The following is a 21,612-nucleotide window of genomic DNA, read 5'->3' on the forward strand; positions in this document are numbered from 1 at the left end:
GCGGGGAACGACCACCTCCAGCCATGCTCCTATCTCAATGACAGCCCAATGTCCGCCACAAACCGACGCCTTTCAAGACCTCTCCCGGATCTTTGCGAATCGAGATGTCCGCGTTCTTGAATTCGAGATCCTCCCGCCGGCCTTTGGCCCGATACTCGAAGATGGGAATTCCATTGGAATCACGAAGAAACACTTAGTGCAGGCGTTTGTGGTTGCGCGGAAGGTTTTCTTCGACAATTTGGCAGGTACAGAGAGTAAAAAGGATGCTGCATTTCTAGATCCATCGGGATTGAACTCTGGGCACGATGAGTTAGACAAGAAGCTGTTGATCGCATCGGATATCATCCTCCTCTTCGACTGCGAACACCTGACAGCATGCAACTGGAGAAAGCGGAGGCTAAGCGCTTTGTTCAGCTTGAACCCAGAGGCGCTTCTTCAGGCGCTGGACATCGAACTCTCCCTCATGATTACATACCTCTGCTCCCCGCTCCACCGGCACACCAAGTCGCCAACCCTCTGGCAACACCGTCAGTGGGTTCAATCGCACCTCGTCCGATTGCGCAAACCTGGGTTCAGTGAAATCGAGGGACTTTTCCAAGCCGAACTGCGCGTTGTCCTTCGAGCTGGGGAACTACATCCTAGGAACTACTACGCCTTTACACACTTGCGACAGATCCACCGCATGCTATCGGAGTCGGGGGAAATACAAGGCGAGAATTGGAGGATACAATTGGGGCGGGGCATCGTCGAACCTACTCTGGATTGTTGTCTCGCTCATCCAGCCGATATATCTGGTCTGATGTTCCTGCTTTATCTGCTGGATGTTGTGCCTGATACGGCGCTTCGCTCCGAGGCTGTAGGCAAGTTAGTCCGGTTTGCGCTCGACATTGGCTGGGAGGGCGAGAGCATCTGGACGGTTATTGATCTCGCTGTGCGCAAGTTCCAGCTGCTCGAAATGGCAGAGCATTCACAATCGTATCCATGGAGTGTTTTGGGCGTCCCCCCATCAGCCGGGTTGCAGGGCGATAGTAAGCCCGCTGTTTCGTGGCGGATATGGCTTGATAGAGCCCGCGTGCACTGGGCGACTGAGCCCATCCAAAATCACGCTTAATACCATTCTCGCGAAAGTTATCCATGAGGAGCTCGCTCGGAAGCAAATGTAACCCCGTATATACCCATAGTCTAAGTCTAATGAAAAGACCCGCTATAATCAAACCAAACGCTTCAGATCTTCATTAAAACGCCTCGCTAACAAATCAAGCGTAGCTATCGTCAAAAGCGACATTCCCATGCCCCAACGTGGTAACCCCAAGTTATCCCCGGCTGTTGTATAGCAGCGCATAGACCAACGTTATTTCAAGCAGAATCCCAATCCCACATGCACTATATCTATCGGCTGCCCGTCCGTGACCCAGAATCCCTAGCATCTGCCATCCAATTTGTGGCAAGGCAACCGGCGATTAAAAATACGTTATAGTTTGCGCATTCGTAGACTGTCGGAGAAGAATAGACGGTAGAGAGTATCCAAGTACGAAGTCGTAATCGAGAGTTCAGCAAAAGGTATATAGCGTCGTCACAGCGCAAAGGCAGGTGTCACTTTTTGTTTCCCCCAGCCGCGCCCTCCGCGGCTTTCTTCGCCTCGGCTAGAGCAGAAAAGTAAGAGTCAGCCGCCATGTTCATCACTACCGAAGGGTAGCACAGGGAAAAAGAAAGAAGAAAGCAAGCATAAACGCCCGTGTAAGCATAAAAGCAAAAGGACTCCGGGTAGTTCCTTTGTCCCTGAAAGACATGGAAGACCCTGGCTATGGCTGGCTATGGCTGGCTTACCGGCTGCCTGCTTCGCCCGCATCTTCGCGGCATCGTCCTCCTTCTTGCGCGCGAATGCCGTTCCGGACATCGTGTTTGCCGTTTTCTACATTGCAAGCAAAAAAACATTAGCACTGATCGGATTTGGATGGCAGGGATCAGGGGTTGTGAAAGTGAGTGGCAGCGAAAACTTACAACGCCTTTCTGGGCCTTCTCGTTCTTCTTGCGGTCTCGGTCTCGTTGGTTTCCGCGAGTCATTTTGCTGGGATTCTCCTGACGCTCCTGGCTGTAGAGGCTGCTAGGGAGACGAGGTATTTTTCGCTGCTGGGGGATTTGGGCTGAGTGATAGGGGAAAGCTGAGGCTGGACAGACCAAATCAGACTCAAAATATCGCGCAGGCGGCTGATTGGTTGTTGCTAATCTGTGGCTAAATAAATGACGACCGGCTAAATAACAGAACAGGTCTAGCGTGAGAGATAGTGTAACATATGTCCAGATCATTGGCTGTTGGGAAAAAGTAGTAAACTAAAAGCTCCTAAATACCTTCATGTATACAGAGCTCATTTACCTCTTCTTGACCTGAACCACGTAGGCTGTTCTCAATGCTCTCGAAATTCTGTATATGACACTCAGCGTACATAATAATATCTGACGGAACAGATTCGTCTATACAGTAGTCCACTCGCTCAAGGATGTCGGCCATGTTTCGTCTTCTGCCTCCAATTCCAGAAGCTTCTCTATACCCGCTTCATCGCCGCACCACTCCGTCAACATATGCAAAGACTGCAATGTAGCATCGTTGAACGGCCCTAGGAGCTTCTCCTCGCGGTGCGTAACCCGAGCCATTAGCTTGATTGCTTCGGATTCTCTGCCTTGCCTTTTATGTGTCATCGCTATGAAGTAGAGGCATTTCAAGGTAAATGCGTGGTCAGGGCCCAGGGTTTCCATGCTGGCGCTTAGGGCTTCTCTTTGCAGCTTCGTCGCCTGCTCTTCGTTCTTCTCCTTGATGTATACATCGGCAAGGCGAAGTTTCCTACCTAGCAGCTCATGCCCGCTGTCACCTTGTTGCTCTCCCTCTTCGATCATCTTCAACAGTACCGCTTTCGCATCGTCTAGCTTTTCTTGGTCGTAGTATATATCGGCCAGTATAGTTTTGCTCGCATATGTTTCCGGATGTTCTGCACCCAGAGCCTTCTCCATAGTTTTGCCTGTTTGAACTGCTAGTTTCTCTGCTTCTTCCAATTTGTTTTGCGTCCGGTAGATCTTGGCAAGAATGATTGCGCTGGTGAGTGTGAATTTATGTTCAGGTCCAAAATTCTTTAGTCTCCAGCGCAATACGTGCTGTGTCAGTTGAGCCGCTTCATCCACTTTGCCAGTATCCAAGTATAGTGTTGCGAGGTTAGCCATTGCGGTAACAGTCTGGTCATCGTCGTCGCCGTACTCTGATCTCGCTGCCTCGAGAACCTCAGATCTTATTTTCTCTGCCTCTTCCATGCGCCCTTGGGTCTCGATCGTTGTGGCTAGGTTCGCCATACTGGTCAGAGTCACTTTGTCACGAAGCCCGAGGGACTTCTTCCTTGCCTCAACAATGAAGGTATCCAACTTCTCAGCCTCGGTCCATCTCGCTTGATCATAATAAGTTGAGGCCAGACCAGCAATGCTTTCCAATGTCTCGGGATGATCGGGTCCAAATTCAACCTTCTTTTCTTCCACGAGCTGAAGGTCCAGCTTTTCTGCCTCCGCACTACGGCCCTGTGACCATAGATAGTATGCGATGCCTTCTTTGAGGTGGAATACCCTTTTTCTGACTTCACCCTGCACCTCTGGAATGAGAGCTAGAACCGATTGGGCGTGAGGCAAGTAAGCCGCACAGATACCCCAGTTCTCAAACGTAGCATCAGGATAGACCTCATCGAGGAGCTCCATAGCCTGTATCGATTTGTCTTCATAAAGACTTTCAATGAGAAGCCACTTCCGCAACACCAACTGCACGAGCCGGTGGAAAGAGAAGTTCCCCTTCCCGTCAGTTGGTACAATCAAAGAAAAGGCTTTTAAAGTTCCGAGCGCCTTCGTTAAATCCAATGCGCGTTTGACCCTGGCCTGAACCAAGCTCTTCGGGACCTCATTTCTATCCAGGAAGGCGATTAGCTGAAGTACCTCCACAGCCTTGGGATTCTGCTCCTTGATTTGGTTGATTGAGACAATTAGCGTTGTGGCGACGGCGTTGGGAACTCCGGTGTCCCTTCCTAGAGTCTCAAATGGCTCACAGAGTAAATCCATGCTAGTCTCTTCACTGTCGTTGTACAGCTCGATATACTCCCCGATGCTCATTGAGTTCTCCTGCATAAAGGCTACCGCTTGGACCATGGCCAGCGGTAGATGGCCTAATAGTTCAGAGAGCCCGTCCATCTCGGACTCCTCGAGAAAATGGTCTGTCACATTGCTCTTGATGAGGAGCTTCGATTCCTCGGCAGTCATCGGCTTGACTTCGACCATGGTCGCTGCTCCCTTTGTGAACTTCACACCAGCTGCTCGATTTCGTGTCGTGACAAGGACAGTTCCACGTGGCGAGCTGGGAATTAGGTCTAGAATTGAACGGTTCTCGCCCTGCTTTCCCTGCTTGGATGGCTCGAACAAAGATGTTTCATCGGCGTTGTCAATGATCAGTATCCATTTATCATGATCTTTCTCAAGCCATTCTTTGACCCGGACGGCTTTGTCGCAATTCGCGTCTGGTTCCGAGTCCGAAGCAATGTGCTCGTCGAATATCGCATTGTACCCTTCACGAAAGCGATCAGTATTGCTGGCGCTAACCCAGAACACCGACGCTTGGAACCCGGTCGAGATTCGGTGGGCAAATTCAATAGCCACATGGGATTTCCTGATGGCTTAGTACATAATCGTAAGAGAAGGTTTTAAGGAAACTCACCCTACACCACCTAGACCAAAAAGCGCAACTCGAGAGTTTGTCCCAGTAGGCAGGATCAGACTTTTGAGTTGATCGAGAACAGGCTCCCGGCCCACGAACCTTATATTCCGCGCATATGGAATCATATCTATCATGATCAGCAAGTAAGATCGTCTCAAGTGGTGAACGCAACCTACGTATCCTTGATTCCGTGTGCTCGACCAGGGTCAGCCCTGCGAGGGTCAATTCTGCGCAGGAATCTCCAAAGAGAGATGCCTCCTCGCACACCTTCATCGCTATGGCAGCAAACCTGGTAATGAGGCCGGAAACGTGCTTGTAGTTGTCGTCTTCTTCACTAGCGTATCGGCAGATACTTTCGTGGTCCCCAAGCAAAGCTACCGTGAGCTCGCGAGAATCAGGGAGGCCGAGTGTTGCTGACTTCTTCTCTACAATCTAGGCGAGAACATATACCTATTAGTAAATTAACGACAAGGGTAGTAATAAAGGACGCCTGTTCCTGACGTACGATTCCAAGACTCCTCAAAGGTAGAGTCTCGTAGAAGTTTATATACTTGTAGTCCTCCAATAGCTGCCCGAAGTTTGCTGAAAGTTCATTGGCGTACAGATCGTTCTCTTTTAAGGCATTGATAAAGGTGTTGCTTGGCGTTCTGAGAAACGCCCTCACGGCCTTTGCCAATGTCTCTCCCATCTTTGCCAAATGGCTGCCTCGGTGAGGTGTGCCAAAGAAGGCTATGCCGTACGTCGCGGCTCGAATGGAATTGAAGGTGTGTCCCAGTTTGGCTTGTACAAGTGCCTGAAAGATTTAGCCGTGCCCGGGAGGGAGAATAAGGATGCATACCTCTTTGACTACTATACCACCAAGACTGTGAGCGATAAAAATTATAGGTCGAGACTCGCAACCCTAATTGATTGAGATCCGTACTTGCATAGAAGTATGATATCGCTTACTTGTCTTTCGAGCCATAGCCTACTGAGCAAGTTCTGTGCTTGCTCCCGGACGCCGGCCGCAGAAGATTGGATGCTGACATTGGAGTTATATCCAAAGAGCATCACCCTGGCTTGAGGTAGCTGATTGGGAAGAAAGTCCCTCAGCCACATCTTCCCATTCAGCTCCCATGTCCGCTCAGCATGGCGCTCTTTGTTCTTCGGGTTGAGGCCATGAATGGCAATGATACTATCCATATTAGTATACTGATTCGTCGTAGTCGGTATAGGATCTCACTCGATCCCTGGGCTTTTGCCAGGCACAAGCGTGCGTAAAAAAGTGTCAGGCCGCAGGCAGCCAGTCTCGACGACGTGTTAGTATGGTGATCCAGTCTACCAGAGAAGAGCTTACCATGGCAGCTGATAGTGCAGAGCCTCGAAAGGGGCGTCCCTGGGTGGTCGCCCATGGCCGTAAAGGCGCCTATCCATATATAATCATCTGCACTCCCCATTCTCCTCTAGACACCCAATTGCAGGAAGATTCGGACAGCTGCATGGATAGGCTAGCCGTTGTCCAGGCGGACACCCGAAGCGCCTTGCCGCGGTCCATTGGCAGGCAGCCGTTTGGCGCTGCGCCATCTGCCGGCGCTGGGCACATAGGTAACGGCCGGACTCGTTTCTTGGTTCTTCATGACAGCAAAGATACTACAACTCTCCGCCAGGGATAAGTAGCGACCATGGTCGCATGGTCATTTCGAGCTCGCCATCAGTACACAATGCAAGAAGATGCTGCCCTCACGTGGCTTTGGGGACTCGACGAAGAAAGAGTCCAAGAATCAAAGACCCTTTGATGCCAGGGAGCTAAGCGCCCAAGCTAGTCTTTGGGATCGTTTCAAAAACAAGCAGCGAATGAAAGAGCGACTCACAATGCTCCCGGAATTCCGAGGATTCTCAAGGGAACGGCGGGCAGCGATCGCGAGCAGAGAGTGAGGCTACGAGGGCCAATCGTTTGGCGCTGGGTTTCAGCGCGCAAACAACCGCGTCCTCTCCTCCACTCCATCCTCTCTCCAACTCCAACTCTGCAACATATCCATCCGTACCCGGACTGGCGGACTGATTATCAACATGACAGGGAATGTGCGACAACCTGGCGCTGCGAGGCTCTTGCCCGAAGTGAAACATTCAAGGCACTGATCCTTGCAGCGCATACCTACTCCAGCTTCAGGCCCCAGTCCAAGAAAGAAACACAAGGAACCCTTTCGGCGCCAAAGCCAATGGAGCTCGGTTCTCAATGGAGTTTTTTGAAGTGTTTCAGGTCCTTTCTAGCCCATTGTGTCTATTGCTCTGTCGATTCATCCAATAGCCTCACAATGGGTATCGGGTTAGATTAATAGACGCCCACCTGCCCGAGGCAGCGAGCGGCCGTCAGTTCCTCTCCAGTTGTCCTTCCTTCTCTCTTGACGCCCAACAACCTTTGTGGTTCTTTCTCTCCTTAACTTACCTTCCCTTCCATTTCGTCAGTTTGCTGCTGGTCGGCCTTTGATTCATTTCATCCGCTCACTTGACCACGTCCGGAGCACAAGCCCGAGTGCTGTTAGAGCCCGCATTCTACTACTCTGCTCGCTGCATCTTTTGAATATCTTCAACACCCACCGCGATTATGATGGCTTCGCTGAAAGAGTCCCTGGCTGGTCCAGGATACGTGATCCTTAATGCCGTGCGGGCCATGAATATCATCGTCTTCCTTGACATCATCGCTGCCCATGTGGTCATGCTGATCAAGATCGACCTTCTGACCAGCTTCTTCTTCTTTGAAGCCGTCGCACATGCCATAGCCATTGGCATCTCCAGTAAGTACCGACCATGTTCATTCCCACTCTATGATAGATGTGCTAACAGACACAGTTTTCCTTCTAGTCTCTGAACTTCCTTTCTTCCGCGGCTACTTCGACCGACACTGGCCATCCCTCGGAGAGAACTCCGGATTCCTCTCACTGGCATTTGCAATGCTGATACTTGGGATTGGAGCATTGGGGGACCTCAACAAGCCGGCCACAAGCCAAGAAAAGCTGGGTCTTACATTCTGGCGAATAATCATTTCAGCGGGGATTTTAGCCATTGTCCTCAGCTTCCTCAATCTTGCTGCGGTAAGTCTCACCTTTCAAGCATTCTTGTTCTTAGCTTTGGCTGACTCACTACAGAACTTCGCCTTCGCAGACCGCGATATGGGTATCAGCGCGCGCCATGTCCGCGTATACGGGGCCGTTGCGCCGCAAAAGGTCGCCTCACGAACAGGCAGCCAGCGCTCATTCGAGCTGAGTTCCAAGCGCGAAGAGACCCTGCCCTCATACCACTCGCCGAGCCCTGTTCGACGCATATCGACAGCCAGCCTGAATCGATTCCCTATCAAGTTATCTCCGCCCAGGCATGCAACACTGGCGACCACATTGCCCATGCCTAGTCATGCGGATTATGCGCCTTCTTCGAAGTATTCGCGGGATTCGTCGGGCGTCACTATCCCGGATCTCGCTCATCATCCGGCTTTGCAAGAGTCCTCTCGTATCTAGGAGGTACGATAGGGATGCGTCGTATCTTGTGAAATCGACCATGGATGCTTGAGGCGTCAAAGTTGGCGTTGGCTTATTTGTGATATTAGCGATTGGATTGGTATACGTTTTTCATTTATTTTATCGTTGCATGTTATTGTCTTCAGATATCCCTCTTTTTGCAGATTTCCTTTTCTTTATCATAATGCATGTTATAAAAGTGCAGTCATATAATCACTGCTCGATAGGTTGTCGTCAAATACATCAGGAGCCTGCAGTTCTGCGGTACCGAGATAGTCATTCTTCCTTCTCTTATAGAGGTTCGGCATCAACTTGTAAATGTGTCATCAGTTGTAATGCTCCACAGAAGCTCCGTCGGACTTGGTTGCAAAGCCCTGAGCATCCTTGGCTCTCTTCTGGACCTCCTCGTCCTCCCGCTGAATATATTTCAGCGGACGTTTCGCCGAAATTGCGTCTGGATCTTTGGTGACAATAAGCGGTGGGCTGGAACGGTAGTACGAGTCAATATCTTCGAGGGTGCGGTTCGCTGGAATCGGTCAGTTTGCACGCGTGGGTATTCTGCTCCGTAGAGAACAAACCTGTTTCCGGGTAGAAGAAGTATATGATCGGTATGAAGACTGCGTTCAGCACGGTCCAGACGATCCAGAAGCGCCAGCCGATGTTCTGGATTCCGATGGGGGTTATCTCGACGATGGCGAAGTTTGTTATCCTTTTAGAGATTCGAGTCAGTTTTGTAAATCCGGGGTTAGGCTAACTTATAGAGAACGTACCAATTCGTCGCCGTCGCCACAGCCGCACCCTTCGTCCTCATGGGCAGCGAGTTGATCTCAGTGGGATACAACCACGGCACACCGAGCATGCCGATTCCAAAGGCAACATGGTACAGGAAGAAGAATGCAACGGATGCCGTGCCGTAGACTTTATCTGTTTCTGCGAAGCGGAGGAGGATGGTTATCACTAGGAACGACAGGAACTGGCCGGACCCGGAGAGTAGCATGAGGCCGCGGCGGCCGAAGCGCTCGATCATTGTGACGGCGACGCAGGAGAAGATGAAGTAGGAGGTTGCGTTGCAGGCTGTGAGGAGGCGGGCCATGGAGTTGTCGAGTCCGACGGAGCTGATGAGGACGGTGGGGAGGTAGTAGCTCATTATGTTGATTCCTGGAAGTGAGTGTGAGTGTTAGTGGGTGGATGACGAGGGTGTGTAGGGGATGTGGTAGGGCGGACCTTGGAATTGCTGGATTGCTTGTGTGCTTGCTCCGAGGACGAGTCGGCGGAGGGTCTTTGTGCTGTCGGATTTGTTGCGGATGAGATCTCTCCATGGGATGGCGTTCTCCCGTTCGTATGCAATGCTGTACTTGATTTCGTCGTATTGGGTTTTAATGTAGGGGTCGTCGGGGGACATGGCATCGATACATGCGAGGACCTCGAGGGCTTCGTCGTCGCGGTCGTGGGATAGGAGCCATCTGGGACATTGCATATGTCAGCCTCGGTGTTTGGAAGACCATATGATTCTTGGACCAGATCCAGAGTAGGGGTTTGGAGTTAGCTCACCTTGGAGACTCTGGTAACCACGGGATCGTTGCGAATAAAACCATGATGAAGCACAATTGCAGTGCGATAGGCAACCGCCATACAATGCCTCCTTCGTGAAAGGATAAACCGTAGTTAATCCAGTTGACAAGGCAGTAGCCTCCAACATTGAGCCCTAGTTCTAGGATGACCAGTTTTCCCCTCCACTTCGCTTGTGCGGTTTCTGTCTGCCAGACCGGTGCTGTGGCAGTGCTCAATCCATTACCGATACTGCAGTGACTGTTAGCTGTGGCCGGTCGAGAAGTGATCCAAGTTGACTTGCCCTAGAACAATCCGACCCACGAACATCTGAGCCAGACTGTAGGATGACGCCTTGAGGATAGTCCCGATAGCCATAATTGTGCACCCGAGCAAAATTGTCTTCTTGCGTCCGAGCCTTTCACCTGCAGTGAAGGCGAGCATTGCCCCGAGGAAGCAACCAACATCGTAGATAGCGGTAACGGTTGAGAGGATTTTGGTCTTCGAGGACCCAGCCAGATCGTGGACCTGGAGAAAGTCCGGTGTGACCACGACACCACCTGTGATTACGTTAGTTTTCTAAGACCACGAAGAAGACCGTTGGTCCCGTACTAAAAACACCTTGGTCGTATCCGAATAGCGTCATATCCGTGGCACAGGCGAGCTGTATTCATACCGAATCAGCGCCCAGTCATCCAAGTAAACTATATAGATCAGGGAGCATAACTCACGGAGACCCAGAAGGTGAGCCAGCCTCCAGTGAAGCCAAAGTAGGGCTTCTTCGTCAAGGCCATGATTGTCAGAAGGATAATGAATAAAACTTCGACAGCTCAGGAATGTGAGAGGCCACGCTGGACAAGCCAAAACCCCTTCTGGGGTAGCCCTTATATAGAGGTACCATGATGATAGTGTACTTGATTCCGTATGACCCCAGATCACGCTGGTTCCACTTTGCTAAGCCCCGGACGGGGTAGTGCTCGAGCCCTAATCCGGAGCATGGTCGAGAGTCATCATCACTGGTGGTGTCGTACTCTTCGTTTCCTTTCCACGGACGTCACAAAGTATCGGGGTAAAGCAAGGCATCATGAGATCAAGGCTGTAGAACAATACGATTGGCGTGCTGAATGTCCCCATAGGAGTGAATGTTGACCTGCCTGTCTTGCAAATCGCTGCCCCTGACCCAGTTGTAGCCATCTCCGAGCCAATCACGGCGAAACAGCCGTCGAATTGTAACTAGATCCACGGTTGCCCCGTCATAGACTCGGCGGACCGAGGGCGCTGCTCTGTAGGAGTAGACTAAACACTATCCCCAGTTTTTTATCATCGCCGAAAGATGAGGAAGCAGAGCCAAGGTCATTGGATATCCAAGTAACGTTGGAGAGCGCGAGTCTTAGAAACGGTCACTGAACGTTGCAGACAACCCTCGGAAAGTCGCTAAGACCGGGAAAGCACGCGGCAACCGGTTTCGGCTTGGGTACGGACCCCGGCCTAGCGTGGCACATGATCTCGCCTAGGTAGTACAGTAGCCTGCGCGTGTTTTGACGACTGCTCCTGTGCTCCACAGCCTCGCCAGCCAGGTCACTACTGGGTAGCTGAGCATACTGTCTACAGCAATCAAGAATTGGAATATGATGAACTGAAGACTGGATTTTATCTTTTTCTATATGATTGACCTCTATTCGTCCACGATTTGCACCTTGATGGCCCTCGCATCTGGATTGCTGGCAGTAGCGAAGGCTTCGAGTCCTTCCTCCAGCTTGTATCGATGAGACACCAGGGGCTTCAAGTCGATGAGTCCCGCATTGACCACACTGATTGCCTTGGGGTAGATATCATGGTACCGGTACTGGAATCGCAGGTCGATCTCCTTGGCCGACATGTGCATGAAGGGGATGTTTTGGAAGTCCTTGCCAACACCAATAACGAAGACCATTCCACCGAACCGGGTTGCCTGCCATGGCGCGTGTTAGATCGTTTGGAGGTACATCCGTTGGTATAGCCTAACTTACGTAGATGCCCGCGTGGACGCTGCTCTCGACGCCAGTGCACTCTAAAACCAGCTTCGCCTCTTGTCCGAGCTCTTTTACGATGCGCTCTCCCAGCTCCTGCGAAGTCTCCTGTTTCTGGACTAGCACTGGTTGCACTCGGGGTACTAGCTCTTTGGCCTTGGCCAGACGATTCTCATCGATATCGGTAATGACAATTGGAGCTGCGCCAGCAGCGTGGGCAGCCAATAGAGTGACGAGGCCAATGGGTCCGGCACCGCAGATGACTAGAGGGTCGGCCAGGCGCAATCCGGAGCGGTCAATACCAGCTAGCGCAACAGTGAGCGGCTCGAGGAGGGCACCTTCTTCGAAGGTGACGTGGTTGGGTAGGCGATGGAGCCAGGCCTCCGGGTGGGCATGGTATCTTCGCAGAGTTCCATGATGAGGGGGTGTAGAGAAGAATACCACATCCGGGCAAGCGTGATACTTGCCGGTGCGGCAGAAGTCACAGGTTGGCTTTGAGCAGGGAACGCCACATTCCATAGCGACCCGATCCCCTTTTCGGGATTAGCGAAAGACCATGATGGAGCTAAGGTTCGGGGATGGAGGCGTTACCGGGCTTGAATCGGGTTACCGCATCGCCAACCCGCAAGACAACACCAGCACTTTCATGCCCAAGTCCATTATCTCCCGTCACGATCATGGGCCCAATACGGCCATGTTTCCAGAAATGAACATCAGATCCGCAGATACCTGTTGCACGCACATGGATCAGGCACTCATCCGGAGCAAGCTTGGGGACCTCGCAGTCAACCACTCGCAAGTCATGAGACGGGCTTGTGTGAATGGCAAGGTTCTGGGGCTTCTTTTGAAGGATGTCCATGGTAACGGTGATGTAATGTGCTTTGTGTCTGTGTCGCTAGGCAAGCTTGGAATGGCCTCGATCTATATAGGCGATGCATGGCCCTGATCACGTGTTTGATGGAGAAAGAACAACCCCGAGGGCCAGTCCCGAGGTCATCATCTGGCTAGCGACAGGGGAGAATGTACTGAGCCAGCCGAAGAGACTTCGGGTCGGTTTGACAACACCGGAGTAAGCTCCACGTTGATGTGGATTTCGGGGTATTCCCGCAATGCACCAAAGAGAAGGCCCCGAGTCACCGAGCTGCAATCGGACAACGCAGAGGAAGATCACAACTAGAATAATACCCTACGTTTCTCCAACGTTACAATAGATACATCACGAGACCCGCCTTCCCGTGGATTCTCTGGAGTAACAGGAAGTCCGTGCTGGCGGATCCGGAGATAGCCCCGAATGTGGCGCGGCGGCATGCCGAATCGCACCAGGCCAAGAGGATCCCGGTGGACGCAGATGAAGTCACCTCCGAGTCAATGTGGTTCTCCGCGGCCATGGCCGATACGGAGTATTCTCGTTGCTGGTTAAATACACACACTGGATTTAACAATCCACAGGTGCGAATATAGCTCACCACTATCAGAAAGCAGAATGTCTCTAGAAGGGAAGATCGCCATTGTCACTGGTGGTGCGAGAGGGATCGGAGCAGGTATTGTCCGCAGCCTAAGCAAAGAGGGCGCCAAAGTGAGCGATTCCTTGTCTTCAACGGGTTGCCGAATGGACACTAATCCGCATAGGTCGCTTTCAACTATGTCTCATTATCGTCCAAGGCCGCTGCAGATAGCCTAGTCGATGAACTGCGCCGAGCCGGCAGAGACGCTGTTTCAATCCAGGCCAATGTGACAGATGCGTCGGCCCCGAATTCTATTATCCAAGCCGCCTTAGCCGCATTCGAGACAGATCGTATTGATATCCTCATCAATAACGCCGGGCTCGGCGACAACAGACCGCTCGAAGAAGTAACGTTGGAAGTCTACACCAGCCTGATGGATGTGAACGTCAAGGCGGTCATCTTCATGACCCAGGCCGTGCTGCCATTTATTCGTCGAGGAGGACGTATCATCAACCTATCCTCTATCTCAGCTCGGGGTGGCTACCCTACGCAGTCTGTATACGCAGCCAGTAAGGCGGCCGTTGAGGGCTTGACGCGAGTCTGGGCCACTGAGCTCGGGCATAAGTACGGTATCACGGTCAACGCCGTGAATCCGGGTCCTGTTGATACGGACATGTATCAAGCTGCAGGGCCGGTGCACTTGGCGCGGATGGAGGAGGAGAACAAGAAAGTTCCCGCGGGGCAGCGATGTGGCACTGTGGAAGATATTGGTGATATAGTCACATTTCTTTCCGAGGAGCGCTCGAGATGGGTTACTGGGGATGTTATCTGTGCGAACGGTGGCATTCTGTATACCTAGATTTAATCGAATTTCTTGAAATGATACACAATGTCATTGTCCTTGTGGTAGAACCGCTTACGTGTCTACCGTTACTGCGTACTCCTGAATAAAAGCTTTCGCGGAAGAGCCAGACCTCACTTCCTGCACTAAGAGCTTTTTGCATCCACAAGGTTACAGTCTACAACTGCTTGAATATCATGTTTACATTGGTCTAGAGTCCAGATCGACTTCCGCCTCCACAATGTCGGACCTCGCCCGCGGAGTCGCTCCGAGTGTCCCGATGGTGAACCAGCACCCCTACAGCGGGCTCGGTCGTAGCTCCGCTGACTACATTCGCATTTCATCATGTTCCGGCGTTCGGTTGCTTTCCAACGATCAGCATCATACGAGTAAGTGCTCGGCATCCAAATTCGCACCCGTTGCAAGTATGAGTTCAGTCTAACGGAATGCATCCGCATAGATCATTCGTTATGTCGCCTCCACTGCCTCTCCCCAGCTTTCCTTTCCGCTGAGTGCCTCGCCTGTTCCTTTTGCGTTCGAGCAATGTACCTACTTTCTTCTTTGGCCTGACATGGGCAAGCCAGAGCCAGACACTTCACAGCAACCAGTCTCGCTTCCATCCACACCGACAAAGGCGAAACGACGCACACGGAGCCGAATAGCCTGTGATTGGTGCCATGCCAATCATGCCCGATGCGATCGAGAGTTCCCTTGCTCAAGGTGCCGTGATAAAGGAACTCGGTGCGAGGTCACTCGAGTACGCCGCAAGCGAGGGCGCCTTCCGAAAGTTGAAACTCCGGGGACAGCAAGGATTTATGGGATAAACAGTCCCCCAAATACAGTCTCGCCTTCGTCAGGTACGCGATCGACGGCGTCGACAGTGGTGCCAATCGTGCAGACACCTGAAGACTGTCGTCAAATTTCATGTAATGCCCCGAATGTGACTGTTCTGAGCCCAGGTATTGAGGATGCATTGTCGCTTGACACCATGCGGTGGCTCACACAGGGACCAGAGTCAAAGTCACATACCATAGCGGAACCCTTCTTGTCACAAAACGTGCAACCATTCTGTGCTGAGTATCCAACAACTGGATTCAACCTCAGCCCATCCCCTTTGAGCCTGCTAGATACTGCAGACTTCGCCAACCACGACGCCTCCATGTTCGCCAATCTCGCAGCCGGGCGTCCTTCCGCGCCTCATGTATCAACCTTACCGTATCCCGTCCTCGAACCCCTGATGCCATTCATTATGGAGAAGCTCTCATCGGAACTAGCCTGTCGACTTCTCGAGCTTTACTTTACCAGTGCCTTTCCTACACAAATGCATCCTATCTGCCACAACATACACTGCTACATTATGAGAAAAGCCTCATTCTTGACCAGTTCAAATTACCGCACAAGTAGCCCTGCGCTTTTAGCGAGCATGCTATGGGCGGCCTCTTCAGATGATCACACGCTCTCGTTACCAATAACTCCCCAAATCCGGAGGAGAATCTCACATTTTCTAGGCTCGATTACCATGAAGCTGGTAAGAGCTTCAGCCTTCGGGTCTTCTGATGGAACAGGCGACACGGCTAGTAGAACTTTCAGCTCTACTACTGGTTCTGAAGGCTTTCCTGATTTTACTTTATATTCTGCATTCTCAAGTGACGGCGCCCTGGGGTCTGACTGGCGTACTGGGTCCTTGGACGACGTAATCACCTATGCTCACATCGCCTCCATACTTTCTTCCAACGATCAAAAAGCATCTAGTCTGAGATGGTTAGTTCTTGCTCCCATGATTAGAGGGCTCTACCGACTAATATTTTCTCAGGTGGCATACAGCATTCACTCTCGCTCGAGAGCTCAAGCTGAACCGGGAGATAAGGGCAATTTCGGACCTAGATACCCAAGCAGTCTCCCTTTCTGGCCGTCCTTCAGCTTCTACACGAATGCCCCTAAATTGCGTCTGTAACCGGAGCTTCGAGTCGACTATTCTCGTCACAGAAGAACACCGGGAAGAATGTCGCAGGATTTGGTGGTTGCTCTACATAATAGATCGCCACCTCTCCCTGTACCACAGTCGGCCTCTTATGCTTATGGATTTCGAGTGCAAAGACTTACTCCTCCCGCTCGATGAAGAAGCCTGGCAGGCTGGGGAAATACATAGCCACAGTCCGAGCCTAAATGGCCCTCACTGCGCGATGGCGGAGCCCAAGAGCTTGCGACGCATCTTTCCAGACTTCACATGCCATGATCCTTCCCAGTTCGGATTCTTCCTGCCCCTTATGACCATTACTGGTCAGATACTCGATATCAATCTGGCCAGGAAACACCCTATGCTTGGCTCAGGGATCCTCGGGGAGGGAAGATGGGAGGCTCAACGGCACGAAGTGCTCGGACAACTAGATCAGTACGAAGCCAGCCTTCATAGCCTTATCACCAGCCACAGTGAACTCAAAGCATCGCCAACTACCTCTCCGGCCCAGGATACGGTACCGCCCTCACAAACCCAAACGCACTCCTGGCTCACGCAGACAATCGCCTCTTACGCGTCTTTCTACATCGACGTACTTCACATCCTCCAAAATGGAAAATGGGACCCGGACTCGCTCACAGGCGATCAAGATTTCTTGACTTTGCCTTCGAGCCTTGCCACTGCTATACCGCATGCACTCAAAGCTGCCGAGTCTGTGCAGCAAATATTGAAGTTTGACTCCGAGGTCGGCTTTATGCCTGAGTTTTTCGGAGCTCAACTACTTCAAGTTGGCTTCTACTTTTTTCTCATACTTGAGCACCTACAGGGTCAAGCGGGGACGCCGTTCTTGGTTGCTTGCGAGGTTATGATTAGGGCCACCGAATCTTGCATTGTTACAGTTGATAATAGAGGTCTAAGAGACTTCTGTCAGGTTATGCGAAGCACGTTGGCACAAGCTCATGGCCGCCCTGTCACCCATCACGAAATCCAACAGCGACGAAGGGCCATGGTGGCAGTACACCGGTGGACAAGGACAGACACCGGGTCGGCCATCTAAGCTCCACCGTATGGCGCAAAGGTATGGGTACTTGCGTGATGGCGTTATACACCATATGCAATACGTATGCGAAGTACAGAATTGAGATGTGCAAATGGAGGAGTCCCTGACCATGGCCGCAAGTGGGGTGGCGCTGTATACTTCGGGCTCATGCCGAGCAGTGGTCCACTCTTCGGTCAAAGCACCGTGATTGGCGAACCAGACGTTGTGAGCCCTTTGCCTCGAAGCCTCAGAACAACCTGCCACTCTTTCCAAAGACCAACATGTCCACCAGGCCAAGAAGAGACCGAGTCCAAACCCATCAGCAGTGGCTCCATAAGCTCAAATCTGAGACTGGTGTAGTGGGCTGTCAGCTCTCAAGCCTCCTTGGTACTTGAAAGTGAAGCTCGTGATGTATCATGGATAGCGACCTTCTCGCAGATTCGCAACCTCACTCTTATTGAAATATATGGATTGCGCAACCATGGAGTCTATGTCTCGATCACGGCATATCCTTCGCAAGACTTATTCATGTGACGAATGCCGCCGCAGAAAAATCCGCTGCTCCGGTGATGAGAACTGCTTGAATTGCACGAGGGACGCAAAACCATGCCGATATTCGTCGCCATTCCACCAGCTCTCAAAGTTACAAAGGTACTTGGTCTCAAATTCTTGCTCGCTGTAGGTATACCACTCACCCGCTTTGCAGGCGTATTCAGGATTGCGAACGTCTGATACATGACATGGAGAAAGCCTGGGCAGCTTATCTCCCATCTGTTGACCTCCAGGAAGCTCTTCGTACCGTTCGCCAGCATGATGATTCAACTTCAGTAACGCCAAAGAAAGTCAAACATCACCACGACCTAACACACTCTACAGAACAACCGCCCACCAGTGTTGCCGAGCACAGCAATGCAGAAGACTACGAGTTTGACGAGTCACAAGATTTCGACAATTCCACGGATGGCATGGGTTTTTTGACTATAGACCCTCATAAAGCTGGCTATACGGGCCCACAATCGGGCGTGGCCGCCCTGAAATTCCTGCAGTCGCTCCCTCTTTACATTCCATTAGGTAGCTTCATTCCGGCTTCGTCTCTGGACGATGACGACATCTCTGAGTGTGGTCCACCGAAAACGCAGTCGGAGGTTACCCGCTATCTCGATGACTACTTTACGTTCTATCACCCTGCATATCCCATCCTACACGAGGGCACATTTCGTGCACGAGTATCTGGTGAGTCTCCAGGTACTATTGCCACATTGGGACGGTTCTAATTCCGTCAGGTGCACTGGCCAAACCTCACGACGGATCATGGCCGTTACTCTACAACATCGTGCTCGCGATCGGCGCATTTGCAGGGGACTCAAATGGGACGAAGATGGACGTAGTCTTTTTCAAGGAGGCGCGCAAACACTTGTCGATGGATGTATTGGAAAAGGGATCTCTAAGCTACGTTCAAGCAATTGTCTTGATGGCCAACTATCTGCAGAAGCGGAACAAGCCTAATGCTGCCTTTATCTTAGTTGGTATTGGTTTCAGTATGGCTCTCGCAATCGGCTTGCATCGCGAGTTCGGGATGCCTAGCACATCGCCCTTCACAATGGAGGTTCGGCGGCGAGTGTGGTGGACGCTCTTCATCTTTGTCTCAGGCGTTCAGTTGATACTAGGTCGTCCGGCGGTTTCCTTGGTCGGTGTCAATGTTCGACTTCCAGCCAACGTAGACGACCACGATCTCGCTGTTGACATGGAGGAGCTACCTGAAAGCTCGACAGGTCCTACCATTACATCCTGTCTCATTGCTCAAGTCAAACTAGCCAAGATCGCAAATGCCATCCAAGTCGAGCTGTTAACGCATCATCTTCCGACCCCGGCCAAAGCCCAAGACTTGGAGCACCGCATTTCCTCCTGGCACAATGACCTTCCCTCTCATTTCAACACTGATGTCTATCTCGATCCGAAATTCGATATTCCAAGACAAGTCGTGCTTTGGAGATCCTATCATCTTCGAATCGTCATAAACCGGCCGTTCCTCTTCCAGAACATCACGTCCAAGTCCGAGCTCGATACGTCCGCGGGTCCAATTGCCTCGTGCCTCGCAGCTGCAGATATGTGCGTAACCTCGATATGCGGCTTCCTTGAATCAACAGATAACCGACAACGGGGTTTGACCTGGTATGCGACCTGCTGGCTCCTCACTGCAAGCTTCGTCCAGGCGACATGCTATGTATACGGGCCCACGCATCCTCTTGCCGATTCCTGGAGAAATCATATACAACGTGCGGTGGATTGCTTAGGGAGTCTCGGATCTTCCCATGACATGGCCCTCCGCGCTAGAGCTGTACTCCAGAAGGTTCTCGGTAAGTACCTCTCCTCTAGATGTCAATTATCTGTATAGCTAACTTATGCTCTCTACCATAGAGCACGGTCACGAACGAACCTCTCCCGGAAATTTCGATCCCTTCTCCTTATCGCAGCCAGGGCCGCTCCGTCCGCCTTGGTCTCCGATGGCCTGGGGCGATAACCCGGCCTTGTATAACCCGTTTGGTCAGAGCTTTGGGGGAAGTTTTCGATATACTCAGGGATCGTTTGGGGCAGAGTTCTTGGATGCGGCTGGTGGGTTGATGATTCAAAATTTGTTTGGTGGCCCAGAAGGGCATCAGAATAACTCTTGGACGCCGGGTTAGATTTGTGATGACATGAAACATGTAGTATAAGCATTGGTCTGACACAGGGAGTTTGCTGTATTGGACATTTGGTGTGAACGACAGATATATATGTTTGGTTGGTTTCATGTTATAATGGATGATGTGGCTTTGTTTGAGCATCTTTACACTTACTCACGATTACACTACCCTTTCAAGTTGAGTTATCAAAAATATCAATTTTGAATCACGGTTGTTTTTGCTCTTGGTTAGTTTTCAGGGTTGTCAACTTGCCATCCTAGGGTATTCTGTCTTGGAGCTGCAGTGCCCCGAGCAGTGGCCGAAAAGACCCGCCCAGGGCACCTCTTAGCGCATCACGATCGCAGCCAGTACAAGCCAACTTTCCTTTCCCAACCATCAAATCGCCCGTGGAACACACCCCAAAGCCGGGAAGATGGGGGAGATCAGCATTCCCTGGAGCGCGTAAGTCTACTGGATCAGCTCTACTTCCCTATATCCTATCACCGTCCATCAGGGGCAACTCAATCGACAGGCACTAACTCACCACCCCAGTATCCAGAGCTTCGCGTTCATCCTGGCCCCGATCATCCTTCCCCGAGTTATAAACTTTATACGTTACGTGCGAGTTCAATTATCAACGCGGCCAAATCCCCGACCTCTTCCCCCCGCCGCTTCCAGAGCTCTAAACGTCCTATTCTGCTCGACCCTCGTCTTCCTGACCCTGAGCTTCCCCTCGAACCCGTTCGCCCCAAGCCCGAGTATATTCGCCCTCACGCGGTCGCGGCTCACCACATCGCTGGAAACGGTGTTCTCGCGGCTCGCGCGTCTTAGAGATGGCGGTGTTCTCACAGAAGCGGATACGCTGCTCCGGTCAAAGCTTGTGTCGAAAGAAGCGCGCAAGATCTATCTACGATTCGGAGAGCGCGCGCTGACAGAGTGCCGGTTCTGCAAGATCGACAACCCGAATACTTACGCACTGTTCTATTATCCCTTCAACGCGATGATCCCGCATCTCCTGCACATGGCTGTGGTGGGCATTGCGACGTCGGCTTCGTTTGCGGGACGAGAGGCGGGCAGGTGGCGGAATAAGTTTACGGTTGTGGGATTGATCCTGGCCGCTGTGGACACCTATGTCGTGTTCATGTATGACCCTGCTAACTCTGGCCCTGAGGCTGTGCGCGATGGGATCGAGGTGCCGTCTGCTTTGTTCCAGAGGATGGCTGTTCTGCGGCCGTTGATTCTGGCGTGCTTTGATGTTGTTCTTGCTGGCTTCATCTACGTTTCTGCTACGAATAGGTGGTTCTTTACGCCGCCGAGTCAGGCGGAGGAGGTGGATAGGGTTGTGGCTGCGTCGTTGGCGTCGCTCACCGGGGCGAGCTCGAAATTGCACGCTGCGAGTGTGACCAGGAATGCGGTTGTGCGGGATCGGGTGCTGAAGGACCGGGATGACGTGTATTGGCAGACGGTCGTTGCTATGGATGGGGGAGGTGGTGCGGGAGGGCCGTCCGGTGTGTGGGAAGAAGAGGAGGTTGTCCGGGCGATGTCGCGGGCAATGGCGGGACAGGGAGGAGTCGACCTGGCCAAGCTGGGAGTCAGTGCGGCGGAGTATGTCAATGGGGTGACGGCCGGATTGGAAAAGGAGAGCTCATAGACCTGAAAAGCAATGTACATAGACATTTGACCTGATATCCAAGTTTTTGGTCTTATCCAGAGGTCAGACAATGAAGCTCGGATTAGCAACTCGGAAGCCGCGGGGCCGGAGGACGACAGCCTCTAGCGAGGGCCTGTGAAGCGGGCGACGCGTGTCATTGGCCTGGCCACCAATGCGTGAGGGGAGGGATAAAGGCGGTGAAGAAGTGCCAATACCTGTGAGAGCCAGATAGT

At 51.9% G+C, this 21,612-nt stretch overlaps 10 protein-coding genes across 10 annotated transcripts; 6 read left to right on the forward strand and 4 right to left on the reverse strand.

The window, feature by feature from the left end:
- Window positions 1-14: 14 nt before the first annotated feature.
- On the forward strand, window positions 15-1,119 carry BDW74DRAFT_163917 (uncharacterized protein). The gene has a single exon (XM_073726173.1). The coding sequence runs from the start codon at window positions 38-40 to the stop codon at window positions 1,109-1,111; it is 1,074 nt and encodes a 357-aa protein (XP_073577853.1). The 5' UTR covers window positions 15-37; the 3' UTR covers window positions 1,112-1,119.
- On the reverse strand, window positions 1,120-2,150 carry BDW74DRAFT_163918 (4F5 domain protein). The gene is made up of 3 exons (XM_073726174.1): window positions 2,002-2,150; window positions 1,828-1,912; window positions 1,120-1,643 (listed from the first exon to the last, which is right to left on the reverse strand). Exons 1-3 carry the CDS (start codon window positions 2,062-2,064, stop codon window positions 1,594-1,596), a joined length of 198 nt encoding a protein of 65 aa, XP_073577854.1. The 5' UTR covers window positions 2,065-2,150; the 3' UTR covers window positions 1,120-1,593.
- A 271-nt stretch (window positions 2,151-2,421) lies between these two features.
- BDW74DRAFT_163919 (uncharacterized protein) lies at window positions 2,422-5,817 on the reverse strand. Its single transcript, XM_073726175.1, has 6 exons — window positions 5,684-5,817; window positions 5,574-5,636; window positions 5,241-5,528; window positions 4,912-5,167; window positions 4,736-4,862; window positions 2,422-4,687 (listed from the first exon to the last, which is right to left on the reverse strand). The coding sequence occupies exons 1-6, from the start codon at window positions 5,783-5,785 to the stop codon at window positions 2,473-2,475; spliced, it is 3,051 nt and encodes a 1,016-aa protein (XP_073577855.1). The 5' UTR covers window positions 5,786-5,817; the 3' UTR covers window positions 2,422-2,472.
- A 1,263-nt stretch (window positions 5,818-7,080) lies between these two features.
- Window positions 7,081-8,389, forward strand: BDW74DRAFT_118674 (uncharacterized protein). The gene is made up of 3 exons (XM_073721954.1): window positions 7,081-7,509; window positions 7,565-7,806; window positions 7,861-8,389. The coding sequence occupies exons 1-3, from the start codon at window positions 7,320-7,322 to the stop codon at window positions 8,224-8,226; spliced, it is 798 nt and encodes a 265-aa protein (XP_073577856.1). The 5' UTR covers window positions 7,081-7,319; the 3' UTR covers window positions 8,227-8,389.
- Window positions 8,390-8,552: 163 nt separating this feature from the next.
- Window positions 8,553-10,568, reverse strand: BDW74DRAFT_184000 (sugar porter family MFS transporter; the record flags this gene model as incomplete). The annotated part of the gene is made up of 8 exons (XM_073730682.1): window positions 8,553-8,752; window positions 8,805-8,935; window positions 8,997-9,384; window positions 9,451-9,689; window positions 9,778-10,026; window positions 10,103-10,334; window positions 10,387-10,438; window positions 10,506-10,568. The coding sequence occupies 8 exons, from the start codon at window positions 10,566-10,568 to the stop codon at window positions 8,553-8,555; spliced, it is 1,554 nt and encodes a 517-aa protein (XP_073577857.1).
- Window positions 10,569-11,449: 881 nt separating this feature from the next.
- BDW74DRAFT_184001 (NAD(P)-dependent alcohol dehydrogenase) lies at window positions 11,450-12,642 on the reverse strand (the record flags this gene model as incomplete). Its single annotated transcript, XM_073730683.1, has 3 exons — window positions 11,450-11,725; window positions 11,784-12,316; window positions 12,375-12,642. 3 exons carry the CDS (start codon window positions 12,640-12,642, stop codon window positions 11,450-11,452), a joined length of 1,077 nt encoding a protein of 358 aa, XP_073577858.1.
- A 142-nt stretch (window positions 12,643-12,784) lies between these two features.
- Window positions 12,785-14,128, forward strand: BDW74DRAFT_118700 (SDR family NAD(P)-dependent oxidoreductase). Its single transcript, XM_073721955.1, has 2 exons — window positions 12,785-13,359; window positions 13,413-14,128. Exons 1-2 carry the CDS (start codon window positions 13,267-13,269, stop codon window positions 14,085-14,087), a joined length of 768 nt encoding a protein of 255 aa, XP_073577859.1. The 5' UTR covers window positions 12,785-13,266; the 3' UTR covers window positions 14,088-14,128.
- A 512-nt stretch (window positions 14,129-14,640) lies between these two features.
- Window positions 14,641-17,083, forward strand: BDW74DRAFT_189515 (Zn(II)2Cys6 transcription factor; the record flags this gene model as incomplete). Its single annotated transcript, XM_073731990.1, has 2 exons — window positions 14,641-15,830; window positions 15,883-17,083. 2 exons carry the CDS (start codon window positions 14,641-14,643, stop codon window positions 17,081-17,083), a joined length of 2,391 nt encoding a protein of 796 aa, XP_073577860.1.
- A 290-nt stretch (window positions 17,084-17,373) lies between these two features.
- BDW74DRAFT_163924 (putative C6 transcription factor) lies at window positions 17,374-19,887 on the forward strand. The gene is made up of 4 exons (XM_073726176.1): window positions 17,374-17,716; window positions 17,772-18,298; window positions 18,349-19,422; window positions 19,484-19,887. The coding sequence occupies exons 1-4, from the start codon at window positions 17,532-17,534 to the stop codon at window positions 19,747-19,749; spliced, it is 2,052 nt and encodes a 683-aa protein (XP_073577861.1). The 5' UTR covers window positions 17,374-17,531; the 3' UTR covers window positions 19,750-19,887.
- Window positions 19,888-20,041: 154 nt separating this feature from the next.
- Window positions 20,042-21,603, forward strand: BDW74DRAFT_163926 (uncharacterized protein). Its single transcript, XM_073726177.1, has 2 exons — window positions 20,042-20,190; window positions 20,281-21,603. The coding sequence occupies exons 1-2, from the start codon at window positions 20,162-20,164 to the stop codon at window positions 21,377-21,379; spliced, it is 1,128 nt and encodes a 375-aa protein (XP_073577862.1). The 5' UTR covers window positions 20,042-20,161; the 3' UTR covers window positions 21,380-21,603.
- The last annotated feature ends 9 nt before the right edge of the window (window positions 21,604-21,612 follow it).

This window comes from Aspergillus multicolor, assembly GCF_047715735.1.
Source record: "Aspergillus multicolor strain CBS 133.54 unplaced genomic scaffold BDW74scaffold_54, whole genome shotgun sequence".
In the NCBI taxonomy this organism is placed as follows: Eukaryota; Fungi; Ascomycota; class Eurotiomycetes; order Eurotiales; family Aspergillaceae; genus Aspergillus; species Aspergillus multicolor.

What these genes read in the sequence shown, in the direction of transcription:
- BDW74DRAFT_163917 (XM_073726173.1), top strand. Translation starts at nt 38, where the DNA reads ATGACAGCCCAATGTCCGCCACAAACCGACGCCTTTCAAGACCTCTCC.
- BDW74DRAFT_163918 (XM_073726174.1), bottom strand. Translation starts at nt 2,064, where the DNA reads ATGACTCGCGGAAACCAACGAGACCGAGACCGCAAGAAGAACGAGAAG. An exon ending in AGAAGGCCCAGAAAGGCGTT is followed by an intron (nt 1,913 to 2,001) that starts GTAAGTTTTCGC and finishes CTTGCAATGTAG; the next exon opens with AAAACGGCAAACACGATGTC. An exon ending in GCGGGCGAAGCAGGCAGCCG is followed by an intron (nt 1,644 to 1,827) that starts GTAAGCCAGCCA and finishes TTTCTGCTCTAG; the next exon opens with CCGAGGCGAAGAAAGCCGCG.
- BDW74DRAFT_163919 (XM_073726175.1), bottom strand. Translation starts at nt 5,785, where the DNA reads ATGCTCTTTGGATATAACTCCAATGTCAGCATCCAATCTTCTGCGGCC. An exon ending in GTGGTATAGTAGTCAAAGAG is followed by an intron (nt 5,529 to 5,573) that starts GTATGCATCCTT and finishes TAAATCTTTCAG; the next exon opens with GCACTTGTACAAGCCAAACT. An exon ending in CTTTGAGGAGTCTTGGAATC is followed by an intron (nt 5,168 to 5,240) that starts GTACGTCAGGAA and finishes GTTCTCGCCTAG; the next exon opens with ATTGTAGAGAAGAAGTCAGC.
- BDW74DRAFT_118674 (XM_073721954.1), top strand. Translation starts at nt 7,320, where the DNA reads ATGATGGCTTCGCTGAAAGAGTCCCTGGCTGGTCCAGGATACGTGATC. An exon ending in CATAGCCATTGGCATCTCCA is followed by an intron (nt 7,510 to 7,564) that starts GTAAGTACCGAC and finishes TAACAGACACAG; the next exon opens with TTTTCCTTCTAGTCTCTGAA. An exon ending in GCTTCCTCAATCTTGCTGCG is followed by an intron (nt 7,807 to 7,860) that starts GTAAGTCTCACC and finishes GACTCACTACAG; the next exon opens with AACTTCGCCTTCGCAGACCG.
- BDW74DRAFT_118700 (XM_073721955.1), top strand. Translation starts at nt 13,267, where the DNA reads ATGTCTCTAGAAGGGAAGATCGCCATTGTCACTGGTGGTGCGAGAGGG. An exon ending in TAAGCAAAGAGGGCGCCAAA is followed by an intron (nt 13,360 to 13,412) that starts GTGAGCGATTCC and finishes TAATCCGCATAG; the next exon opens with GTCGCTTTCAACTATGTCTC.
- BDW74DRAFT_163924 (XM_073726176.1), top strand. Translation starts at nt 17,532, where the DNA reads ATGGATTGCGCAACCATGGAGTCTATGTCTCGATCACGGCATATCCTT. An exon ending in CAGCTCTCAAAGTTACAAAG is followed by an intron (nt 17,717 to 17,771) that starts GTACTTGGTCTC and finishes CCCGCTTTGCAG; the next exon opens with GCGTATTCAGGATTGCGAAC. An exon ending in ATTTCGTGCACGAGTATCTG is followed by an intron (nt 18,299 to 18,348) that starts GTGAGTCTCCAG and finishes TAATTCCGTCAG; the next exon opens with GTGCACTGGCCAAACCTCAC.
- BDW74DRAFT_163926 (XM_073726177.1), top strand. Translation starts at nt 20,162, where the DNA reads ATGGGGGAGATCAGCATTCCCTGGAGCGC. An exon ending in ATCAGCATTCCCTGGAGCGC is followed by an intron (nt 20,191 to 20,280) that starts GTAAGTCTACTG and finishes TCACCACCCCAG; the next exon opens with TATCCAGAGCTTCGCGTTCA.